Consider the following 13,055-nt stretch of genomic DNA (forward strand, 5'->3'; position numbering starts at 1 on the left):
TAAGATATGATCTGGTGTATAAGTTTAGTTATTACAGTGATCATTCTATAAACAAGAAACAGATTATGTTACATTCTGCCAGTCAGAGGCTTCTATTGGCATTTAGCACCACTATGTGGTTGGTATAGGAATAGCTCCAAGGAAAATGAAAGCAATGAAGCTAAAAAGTGTGTGTAGGGGGGAATTCCTTATGGCTTAAAAACAACATCCTAATCAATCAGCTTTTTAAACAATTCATAAATATTAGTAGTTAGACATACAATTATTCATTTCTATGCACGTAAATGTGTCTGTTTCATAGATAGTGACTATCATTTTATAGAGACATAAGGTGGGTGAGTTAATATGTTTTATGGACCAACTGCTGTTGGTGAGAGAGACAAGCTTTCAAACTTACACAGAGCACTTCTTATACTTATACTTCTTATACTTTTTGTATACATTACAAAATTAAATCTACCTAACTTACATTGTTGTACAGCCAGCACAGTGGCATTGGGTATGTGATAGGAGAGCGAGATCATCTGCGAAGTTTAGGTCTTCAAGAGATGAGAAGGGTGTCCATTTAATGCCTCTTGACATGTCTTCTGTTGTACGCTGCATTACCCAGTCAATGGCAATGTTGAAGAGGATTGCAAACATGACACAACCCTGACATACTCCTGTTTTCACTTCAAAATTGAGCTCACTGTGATCAATACTGCATATCAAGTTGAAATAAAAGCTGGTCCTGTGAATGCTATCAAAAGCCTTCTCAGAGTCTATGCAATGTATGTAGAGTTTCCGTTGCCATTCTAAGTATTGTTCTATTATGTTTCTTAGAGTGAAAGTCTGCTCTGTGCATCTATGCTGTTTTTGAAAACCAGCTTGCTGTTTTCTGCGAATGCTATCGACTGCCTCTGATATATGCTGGACTATGATCATACACAATACTTTGATTGGCACAGATAAAAGTGTGATACCACCTCAGTTATTACAATCACAGAGAGTTCTTTCTTTGGTATCCTCACTATAACCCCAATGGTCCACTCATCTGGTGCTTTTTCCCTTTCCCAGACTGATGTAAATAGAGGGGGCAGGATAAATGCTGCTAACTCAGGATTTAACTTGAACAATTCTGCATTCTGCAAGTTATCCTTGCCAGGAGCTTTCCCATTTTTTAAGGATTTGATGGCTTGAATGATCTCTTCCTTAGTTAGGGTGTCTGTGTTGATATCAAGATCTTCTTCTGCCTCCTGGATGTTTGTTTCCTCTTTAGGTGGCTCCGTATTCAGCAATTCTTTGAAATGATCTGTCCAGCGCATTTCTTGTTCTTTTTTCTGTTATTAGGTGGCCTAGTTTGTCCCTGATGAGAGTGTTTCTTGGTGTCTGCTGTTTACCACTGATAAGCCATGTCATTTTGTAGACTGTTTCTTGTTCACCAAGAGCAGCTGCATCCTCTGCTTGTGTTGCCAGATTATCAATATAATGTTGTCTGTCTGCTCTCACAAGGCATTTGACTTCCTGGTGCACTTTTCTATACTGCTCACAGTATTTGTCCTTCAGCTTCTGGGATTTTGTGTCTAAAACTTTTTTCTTCAGGGTTAGTCTGGTTTTTATGGCATTCCATGTGCTGGGTGTAATCCACTCCTTCCTTCTCTTCTGCCTGTAGACTAGACAGGCTTCACTGCTTTGTGTATAAATTGCTATTACTTTGTCTGACTTCTTGTTGATCACCTCATCTTCATTCCCCTCCTCTTTATCAAGGTTTGCAAGTGCTTGAAACCTGTTCTTTAGGTGCAGAATGAAGGGTTTCTGTATTTCAGGGGACTTTAGCTTGTGAATGTCATAACGTCTATGCCCCTTGTTTGGTGGGCCACACATCTCAGTTTTAGGACACAAGGTGGTGGTCATTGCCAACATCTGCACCCTTTCTCACTTTCACATCTGTCAGTGAGCATCACCATTTGCCATTGATCATTATATGATCAATCTGGTTCTTATCTCTGCCATTTGGAGAACATCATGTCAGCTTGTGAATTTCATAATGTTGAAATAGGGTTCCACCGATGACTAGGTCATTCATATTACAGAAATCAAAAAGCCTCTCTCTCTTTTCATTCATGATGCCACACCCATGTCTTCCAATTGCTCTGTCTTTGTGTTGTCCTTACGGACCTTGGCATTCAGGTCTCCCATGACAATAGTTAGGTTGTGGCATGGCACTCTCTCTAACTCCGCTTGTAATGTAAGTTAGAATTTGTCCTTTACTTCTCCATCACTGTCATTTGTTGGAGCAGAGCACTGAATCAGGGTGTTATTATGTTTCCCTTTCAGTCTGGCTCTCTTAAGTCTTCTGCTGATCGACTTCCATTCAAGCAGGAAATGCTCCACTTCCTTCTTCAAAAGATTGGCAACACCCTTATGGTGTTGTCCATCATCTCATCCAGAATACAGCAAAGTTTCTCCCAAGGCAATTGTTAATCTTCCTGATCCCTTCCATCTCACGGACACCCAGGATGTGTAAGCTGTAGCGTCTCATCTCTGCTGTGACCTGAGCTAGCTTCTCTGTTTCATACATTGTCCGTACATTACAAAAAACAAATTTGGTTTTTGTCTTGGTGTTGAGCACTTCAGTCTTCCTGCCAGTAGCTTCCTTTCGTCTTTCACCACTGGCAGTCATACGGGTCATTGACTCCTGAAGGCCATCACACACAGTAATGGTAGATTTCTCTGTTGCTGTTCCCGTAACATATTTGTTTTTTTTACGGGAGAGGGTTGTTAGCCCTGTGCCTAACCCCCAGCCTGGAGGACCAAGGTCCATGAACAGAAGTTGGCCGAATAAAAAAATGTTAACTCAGCCATCTTGTCTCTTTAATATATATTTCCCTGTGACATCAGAACAAACCCCTAATCTTACCAGAACTGATAGGGGATCCTTAATCACCACAGCAAGTAGCGAGAGACACTTGAAAGAACCAAGCTGTACGGCACTAAGTTTATTTACCTCAGAAGGATGAATTTTGAGTCAGACCTATGGAATTTGCACCTGAGCTCCCGAGTATCTAAACCTTCCAGTAAGCCATCACATACCACTGACTATATGAAACAAGACCATCTACAAAAAAAAATGGACACTTACAAAGTGATTATAAAACAACCAGAAATTCTGAACTACCAAATCAGCCATTATCTCGCTAGCACAGATAATATGGTTACTGTAAGGCCATTTCTGGAATACACTACTTCCCTGCACTTCAAAGGTGTATTTCCCTTTTTAAAAATTCTCACAGTAACAAAAAAGCAAAAGGCTTCATTAACCAATAAGCTGTGCTGCCTGTTAATAACAGGACACTTGTACATGCCCCAGGATATATTACAAGAGAGCTAAAACCTGTAAACTAATGTGACCCAAGGGAACGTCAAGGGTTTTTGCAGACACTGTTACCCAGCACAGCACAGACAGTCAATTGTAAGAGAGGATTGTCCATGTGTGTATAATATGGGGAGACTTCATATTTTAACAAGGAGGAGTAGACATGCCAAGCCTTTGGCATAGGTAGATACCCACAATAAAGCAAAGAATGCTATCAGAAAGATGATGGTGGTCATCAAAAAATACAAAGCTAATGAAGTGATCAAAAACAGGAAGTGGAGCTCTTGAGTCTCCAAAGACCAAATCAGCCAGTGTTGCCAGGTTTTTTTGGTTGGTTGGTTGGAGGGAGCCGGGGGGTTGGGTTTGGTAGCAGTTCAAGAATTGAAACTCTTACTGCAGGAGTTTGTATGGGCTAGTAACATTTTTTGAGCTCCGTATAGATGAGTGGGAAATTTATCCTTTGGTTAGACATCTATCACCACCAGTTCACTTTAAACATTCTAGTTGTTACTGTATACCCTCTGTATAAATTTTGCTCATAATTCATTATTACAAGGCTGATTAACTACATTCTTATCACACTGCATGCAAAAACAAACATTGATGTGCCACATTGTCACAGGATCTTACCTTATAGTCATGGGAATGCAACCATTTCCTCACTTGCTCTCACTGGGAAGTTGGATTAACACTCCATTTTAACTAGCCCACACCTTTCTGGAATAATGACAGTCCAAATATATCAAAGAACAAAATCAACACCCCTTTCCTGTCCCATTCTTTGCCTGGGCCACAGGCTTTCTACTGAGCATCTGTGTCCACCTTGGTGAACTGAGTGAAGCAGAGCTTCTGTCCGATTCCATCTGGAAGTCCCTAAAAGGAAGCTGGCATCTAGTGTAGATATTAAACTGTTTCTTCTGCTCAAGGTCACTTCCTTCACCTCTGTCTAAAGTCCTTGACATTTTCTGGGGTCTTAACAAAAAGATCAAAACCACAAAAGTGCAACATAATCAATAAGCCCCAACCCCTTCTTTTTCCTGGCTTCCTGTGGGTGGCTGAAAGCAAACCATCTCCAGGCTGCTTTACCCTGGCCATGTGGCTTCAGATCTTTCTCAAGCTGCCACCCAAGACCAAGAACTCCTTCTGCTGCTTCTTCTCTCCCTGTTGTGAGGGAATGGAGCTCATATGTACATCTTGTTCCTTCTCATCAATCCTGGAGGTAACTGCTAACATTTCCTAGCTGTCCCTTGGACAAGAGCTCCTAGCAGACTGCTCGTTCTGCACACTCATCAGAAACGTAGGACAGTGTTGGAGCTGGAACCTTCCTTAACAGACCAGCATGCCCTGTCACTTATTTTTATTTTTACTATTTCAAATCCAGCGCAAGTCAGTAGTTACTGAAAAAAAAGAAAACAAAGGAAAAAAAAACAGTTAACATCCGACAGATATTTTGGAAGTCTGTGTTAAAGTTGGTGGTCTCAGCCCATTTTTGTGGATCGGTTGTTGAGACATTACAAAAACACATCATCCCAATGACAGCGCATTGACTTCCTTGTTGGCAGTCTCAACAGATCACATTTTATGTTCATTCAAACCTTGGCCCACCATCCCATCCTCAAACCCCTCCATGACAGAACTGTGAAATATGGATGTGGCAGTTTGGGGGAAGCTTGTTCTGCCTGTGTCATGCTGTACTTGTTCTATGGATAAATATTGGAGGTCATGAGGCTGCCTGTCCAGCACTTTTTGTGAGCTCTTATTTTTCTCATTCTGAGAATGAGATGAATACATACAGTTATTTTCCCACCTATGTCATACTTATCAAGACAACTCAGTAAGCGTGTTTTGCAACTTTAGAATTTTGGACAACCTCCTCTAGTTGGGGAGGAAAAAATCTCTGTGGCATTTTCCTTACACAATTTACATTAAAGTATTATTTGTCAGTATTCCTTCACTTCCATGTGGGGTAAGGGAAGCAGTAATATTTCAAAATACCTCTACTTTCAGATCAGAGGGGTTGATGTGCTTTCCTGTTCACACTAATTAAACCAGTTCCTGGTACCTCCTATGAAGCTAAATAGTGTGGTTTGTCATTATGTGTTATTTTATTTTAGTATTTACAAAGTGATATTGCTATACACAGCTCTGCATACACTGATAGTGCTTTACTAAGAGTCTGTATACAGTAGCTAATAGCCGAAACAGAGAGAAGAAAGACAGGGCCTGCCAAGAGAGCCAAACTCTTTTGTTATGAGACTGACAGGAGATCATTACAAAATGCTCCCATAATAGCTCTACAGCTACATGGTTGAAAAAATAGCCACATTGGTGCTAGCAGAACTGTCATTCCCTTATGGGAAAAATCCTATGAAATGAAGCAAAATGATTGCCTTTCTTTATCGCAGGTTTTTTGTAACGGTCTGTTTGAAGTTAATAGACGTCTATGGTACAGATACGAATTTTCAATAGGTTTAAAAAAAAACTGTAGAAAGGAGCTCATTACATATTCAACTCTACAGATTTTTAGCAAAACTTCCATAGACCCTGGCTTTTTAATACAACCTCATTTTTTGTCTCTATTAACTTCTTTCATGAATTTTAAAGCATTTTAATCATCACATTAGAAATAGAGATTTGACTGGGGAATCTTTTAGGAAAAACTAGCTGAGGAACTAAATATTTATCAAGTGCAAATTCTGCTGTGCTCGGAGCCCTTTAAAATCAAAGCTACTAGTAAACTAGTAGCAGAACACTAAGAACTTTATGTGCGTAATAGGGTTTAGTTACATAGATCAGACACCAGGTGGCAGCACAGATGTGAAATTTTTTTGGCAGCTAGAATATCTTAACAAACTACAGCTGACTGTTAGGAGTAGGGCGCTATATACCTTCTTTTGTGATGTGAGAAGCAACCACAAAAACAATACCAAGGAACTACATTCCAGACCTTATAAAACTTGAAAAGTTTATAGAAATCTAGTCTGGGAACTAGGCAGCTCCAGGATATTCAGCCATCAACTTTTCTGACAGACGCCCAATACGTCAACTGGATGTCAGGATTTGAGGTGTATAGTAAGACTTGCACTAATTATCTGCATGGTTGAGGTCTGCAAGCAATCTCATTTACACAGAGCTACAGGTTGTAAAGCAAATCTTTCCAATGCCCGTTCTAGAGTTGAATGAAATGTCTGAGAGCACTTTGGGTATGTAAGAAGCTAGATGAGGAGGAATGAGGACAGGGAACAACTAATGATGCTTAAAAGCTTCCACACCTTATTGCACTTGTTTCTTTCTTGTCCAAAATGATATTTACAAAAAAAAACAAAAACGAAAACAAAAAAACCCCTAAAATCTGAGTCAGTTGGCATCTGCAGACATACTTTGGCCTATATAAATCCCATTTACATTTATTTGACAGGCAGTCTTTGAAATGCAGTATTTCCATGATTAGATAGTGGAAGATGCCACCATTTGGGCCATTTGTATTTTGTCTGAAATGGTGCATTCATCACTAGTGTATTTATTAGTACTATAAAATGTATTATTTTGACTCTTTCAACTCAGTACAGTTTATGTTTCTGGGCAGTCCATATTACAGACTCACTATGCCACAGATAAAAGGTGAAGCAGACATCCAGTCAGACAGGGCCATCTGCAACACAAATAACTTCTTTGGGTCCCAACATTATTCCTGCCTAGAGCTAGGTGAAAAATGCAGATTCAGTAACACAAACATTTTTGCAAATTCACATTGCTGTTGCTAACTCATTGGAGTAATAAAAAAAATATCTTGATCAAGAAATTCATTTTGACATTTTATAAAAATAAAAAAAACTTTTGATTTTTTGGTTCAAAACAATTTTTGTTTTCAATTTTCTTTCAAATTTATTTTAAAAAGTTAGAGACATTAAATAAAATGCGCAAAATGAAAGTAAATGTTTCATTTGGGTTTGAGAAAAATGTTTCATTCAACCTGGAATATGGGGTTGTTGAGGTGGCACTGGAGGGGAACGAAAGTAAAACTTCTGAATATTTATTTTAGGCCCATGCTTTACAAGTAATCCCCGTCAGACCAATTCTGCAGTCCTTAACCAGGCGAAATTCACACTGACTCCTATGGCATTTTTTCCTGAATGAAGACAGCCCAGTTTGATATGAGCAGCATACCATAGTCAGAGTTTTCAAGCTTGATTATTTACATGGCATATATTGACTTAACATTAAGTCCCCAGCTTTGAAAAGCTTGGCCATATAGTATGTTAAAAATATAGAGACTTTCACAAGGATTTAAAACCATTATGCAATGTGTTTAGCTGGTGTAAATTAGCATAACTCCATTAACTTTAACGGAACTACTCCTATTTATGCCAGCCCAGCCTCTGGCCAATTATAGTCTTGTTGTGACAAGGGCAGAAAATGGCAGAGTTTAAACCCATGCTAGAAATGAAAACTGATTGGGAGACAATGTAGTGATGGTTATGATGATGGAAATGAAATAAACAATTCTTACTTCAATCCTACAGTTGTAACCTAGTGTTTTTCTTCAAATACCATATCCTTTTAAACTGAAATTTTCTAACTTGGCTATTATAACTAAAAACCACTAGATGCCAGTATTATCTAAACATCAGGAAAAGACTGTTTCAGTAAAATGCTAGAAGCTTGAGAGGCAATCCCGCCAAATGCTGTATTGATAGTAAAGCTTTTGTATCTTTCTAACTAGATATGAGTACAATAATGTACAGAATATTACTGCCATAATGCACAGAAGAGATATCCCTGGTCACTTGACTAAAACCAAGAACACTAGATTATTTTATAATGAAATAAATTCAAATCAAAGTAGTCCCGTTTTAGTATGTAGCTCTGTTAAGCAACTATAGCTTGCTGTACCCAAACTGCCATGTTGCATTCAATCCACGATAGGTTAGAGCTGTTGCCAATTTGCAAAATTAAAATCTGGATTTTGACTACATGCCCTACTCAAATTCTTCAGGTTTGTTGGGTGTTCCTGGCTTTTTCTTCAGAATAAAAAGAATTCAGGTCTGGGTTGAGATTCCAAGCCAAACACTAAAGTTTGGTTTGGACCCATCTCTACACAGCAGGATTTTGATTTGGACCCATTTCCACCATAATTGTTCTTTCTGTAGTTCTTTGTGGTGAAAGGAAAAATGGGGCTTGGGTTTAAAATACTAGAGTGGGATACAGAAGATTCTGGTTCAATTCCCAGCTCTACCCCAACCTTTCTGTGTGAACTTGGGCTTAGTTGGAAGCCACCATAATGCTAATAATAAATAATATAATCCAACTATTTGGACGGATCTCTAATCTGCTGAGAACACATGGGAATTAAGTTTGCCAATCTCTGATACATCAATAGCAGGTTAAACTGTACAGTCTGCAGAGACTTTTACAAAGCTATTTTGCCAGATCTGATGATGTTTTTTGTCTGTCCTTACCACAGCCGTTAGACTTCGAAACAAAAAAGGCATATACCTTTAAAGTAGAGGCCTCCAATGTGCATCTTGATCATCGATTCCACTCTGTGGGTCCATTCAAAGATACAGCCACTGTGAAGATCAATGTGTTGGATGTGGCTGAACCTCCAGTTTTCAGCAAGCCTATGTACACCATGGAGGTTTATGAGGATACTCCTGTTGGGACCATAATAGGTGCTGTAACTGCACAGGATCTTGATGTTGGCAGCAGCTCTGTTAGGTAAGGAAACATTTTCCTTCTTACATACCTTTCATACAAATCAAACTCAGAAAAGTTCAAAAAGAGAATTATGTAAAGTTTGCAGACGATAGGTTCATCAATGATTATTAGATGAGATGGTCCATGACGCAGCCCCATGCTCTGGGTTTCCATAAGCTTCTGCTTGCCAGAAGCTGGGACTGGATGACAAGGGATGGATCACTTAGCAATTGCACTGTTCTGTTCATAGCATCTGGCACTAGCCACTGTCAGAAGGCAGGATCCTGGGCTAGATGGAACATTGGTCTGACCCAGTACGGCCGTTCTTATGTTCTTATTTTCTAAATTCGTGCTGAGAATGAGACTGAATGGATCAGAAGAGCGGTAATGATATATGAACCATTTCACATGAAAGTCAAAATCACAGGTAATTGTTGCTGAAAGTAATTATCAAAAAAGTACATGCTGCATTGGGTGGCATACATGAAATGAGTCAATCGATATATAGTAGATACTAGATAACAGGAGTCCATATCACAAAAAGCACCATACCAGTTGGCATTAACTAACACACTTGACCTCAGCAGAGGTTCTGGGTACTGAAAAGGTATGCAGACGTTTGTCATACCCAGAGGGAGTCCATCAAAAACTGTTTAGAAGTACATTGGGAGCAAATGTGGAAAGGCAGGGTCGGGGAATTGGCAATGCTTTGGACATACTACACCTATATTATGCATAAATTGAGGGATATCAGTGCTGCACCTTTTCCAAGTAATAGTCTTTTTGTCACTCTTTATGTTAAGGTTCCATTCATAAATAGTTTATAAAGAGTAATAAATGATTAATAAATTGTTATAGATTATTAGTGTCAAAAAGGTAAATAGGCTGCATATAACAATCCATCGTTACCTCCTTCTAATGATGTGCTCACAACCATTTATTATGCATGGTATTCATGTCTATAACAGGAATAATTTATTAAACCTTTATGAAAAAATGGAACTTCACTATAAAGTGTGACAAGTCTCACTCTTTCTAAAACTGCCTCAGACTTCCAGAAAAAAAGTCTGATGCTAATGATACATATACTTTATGTAAACAGAATTAATGGTTCTGATTTAGAAAAGGCATATTAATGATTGCATAAAATTAGATTCTCCTAAAATACCACATGTAGCTAATATGTTAAAAAAATTTACTCTACTCTAGACACTTGAGTGCACATGTTGGTGGAGATTACATTTAACATGTGAAAATAAATTGTTAATCTTGTAATTGTCCTTAGTAAACATTGCCCAGCACATCTCCAAAACAACAACACAATTAATCAAAAATGCCAGTCTTTTCAGAGGCGCCCAGGACTAGAATGCAAATATTGCTGGAGTTCAGGATCTAAGACAGCTGACATAGCAATGGGAAGGGTGATTGCTTTCCCACAGGTAGCTCTTGTGCCTGCCCATCCTGCATTCCTTTCCACCACAAGATGGTGTAGTTTCATATAGACTATGGGACATAGATTACATTCCCTCCTCTCCCTCCCCCGCCGCCCCTAACAAAGGGCCAGGTTGTGAACCCCTTCCCCTAGCGGTGAGCTTACAAAAGTAGTCCCATCAAAACCAGTGTTATCTTGAAAGTTGGACTCTCTCTTAGGGCCAGATAGTGAGCCCCTTACTCATGTTTCTGAGAAGTTTCTCATTCAAATGGCCCAGTGTTAATCTCTTGAATAAGTAACTGCTCTCCAGTGAGAGTAACTGGCTGATAATCTGGCCCTAAGAGAGACCAGTTTTCATGCTTGAGTGCCTAGGCCCTGATCCTGCAACTGGATCTGCCTGAAGGAACCGCTGGTTAAGTCTGTGGGACTTCTTGTGGGTGCAGTAGCCTGTGATATTTTTATAGTGAGCAGAACAGTGTCAAGATAAACCCTTTATTGTGAATAGAAGCTGTGTACAGAAATGAGGTAACAAACTTTCTACTACTCTGTGTATCTGTAGCCCGTGACTGCCCTGTCCTGGGTTGCTTTGTTTTTGCTCCAGAAGGAAGTGTGCCCCAGGAAACTAAAGACTGCATGAAGAATGGCATCTCTTAGTTTCCTGGAGGATTTACTCTATAGTGCATCTTCCCTTTTTTGGATCCCTTTCTGAGCTCCCTGACTTAGTTAAAACATTAAACTTAAACTAAAACTATGGCTAACACAATAATTGATTTAACCATCCTTCAGAGCCCACCCATGCAGAGCTCATTGCAGTACTGGGGCCTACGTTAGGCTGAGGTGCTCATTTCCACATTTGCCCAGTGAAGAGGTGACTTGTAGGGAAGGTATGGGGGGGTGTAGAAGTGCCCCCCCCCAGATTGACCTGCCGGGGGCTGGGAAGGAGAAGGGTTCTGTCCGTCTCTCCCTGCGCCTCCCCACCCAGCACATTCAACTGCTCTCCCTGGCAGCTGGATAGGGAGCCGGATGGAGCCACTTCCACCTGAGAGCCACTTCTCCCTGGCTGGGAGGTCACATGTCCTCCCCTTTAGATTGTGCGCTGCCCCCACCCGCACCTCCCAGCCCCGTATGGGGAGGCACAAGTTGTCTATGCCCTTAGGTGTCCAATTGCCAGTCTGAGAATCCAAATGAGGGATAAGATACTCTGATACTACAGATAAGTGAGGCGGTGCCAGAAGACCAATAGACACACTGGGACAACAAATGACTACTGGGTACTGTAGAGGCAGTACATCTCCCTCAGTTTGACTCTGAAAGATAATTTCTTTCAGCCAAACCATCATGATTTTGGTCTTGAAAACACATACTTATCTCCTCTCCCCTTATAACTTCCCATCCAAATACCTTTGAGCCTTGGTGCCTCATACAAAGCTCCTTAAGTCAATAGAAAAACTCCTATTTGCTTCATTGAGCTTTGGATCAGTCCCTTATAACTGTGGAAACTGCCAATTAAAGAACTCCCATATTTGGGGGTGGCGGTAAGATGGTCATTGTTTACTATTTAACCTGTGTTCACATATTAGTTAGTTCAAGTGAAAGAACATAGACATAATTGTTAATTACTTATGTATTAGAATCCAATACTCCATAAGATTTATATCCTCTAATTGAAAGTAAGAGTCAATAAAGAAAAGTTAGCAAAAGCATAATTTAGTTACAAAGAGCTGCATGTGATTACAACTTTCAAATGGGTCTTGCAGCAATTATGGTCTCTTAGCTATTTAAAATCTAGATTACCTTGTAGGGGTAAATAATGGTCTGTCAGTTTTACAATATTTTAAAGAAGGAGCTTAAGTAGTGCAACACTGCTTCCAAGTAAATAGGCCCTCTAAGTAGACACAGAATGGCAAGAAATGTTCTCTGAGGTAATAGGCAATATAATGTGCTGGATAGTACGGTTTCTTTACAAATTAATTCATGTTCCCAGAGATGTTTTCCTAGAGCAGTTTAGCCATTATGTGCCTATTACAACAACAATCTGCAAAACAATGGAGACTAGAATAAACGAAAAATCTGCAGTGTATGCAGCAGAAGTTATAACTCAAAAGAACAAAGCAGTCTAAAATAGCTCACATTAAAGGATGCAACACTAGTCACAGCAATTTAATCCACTTTATCAGGCAAAAATGTCTAACTCTGTTTTAAATGTATGGGGAGGGGGAAGTAGTAGCTAAATAATAGTGGAGGTTGAATTTGGGTGTTTTTTTTTTTTTTTTTTTTGCATGGGGGAAAGAAGAAGGAGAGACTATGTTGCTGAAAATCACTGAAAATGCTGAGGTTTATTTTTCTCCAGTAGATGGAATTAGGGCTGTTGAGGTTTCTGAGAAGTTCAGAGTTTGAATAAGTATGGATTGTGGGGATGGAAGTTGACATAAATATGGAAATGAAGAGGCCCAGAACACAAATTCAGAGAAAGAGAAATAGGAAGACACAAAGAAAAGAAGGTGCCTTAGGTAGTCAGCACCTGCAAATATGACTCTATGTGACACTGTTTTGGAACATTGCCCTAGCGCA

General features: G+C 39.6%; 1 protein-coding gene across 3 annotated transcripts in view; it reads left to right on the forward strand.

Annotated features, from left to right (window-relative positions):
• The window catches only part of CDH12 (cadherin 12), a 534,988-nt gene that overhangs the window by 482,395 nt on the left and 39,538 nt on the right, over nt 1-13,055 (forward strand). For all 3 annotated transcript variants that reach the window (XM_043540228.1, XM_043540229.1, XM_037893301.2), the window contains one exon: nt 8,820-9,073. In XM_043540228.1, coding sequence (XP_043396163.1) covers nt 8,820-9,073 — 254 coding nt within the window. The remainder of the gene's footprint in view (nt 1-8,819; nt 9,074-13,055) is intronic.

Source organism: Chelonia mydas, chromosome 2 (assembly GCF_015237465.2).
Source record: "Chelonia mydas isolate rCheMyd1 chromosome 2, rCheMyd1.pri.v2, whole genome shotgun sequence".
Classification (NCBI taxonomy): domain Eukaryota; kingdom Metazoa; phylum Chordata; order Testudines; family Cheloniidae; genus Chelonia; species Chelonia mydas.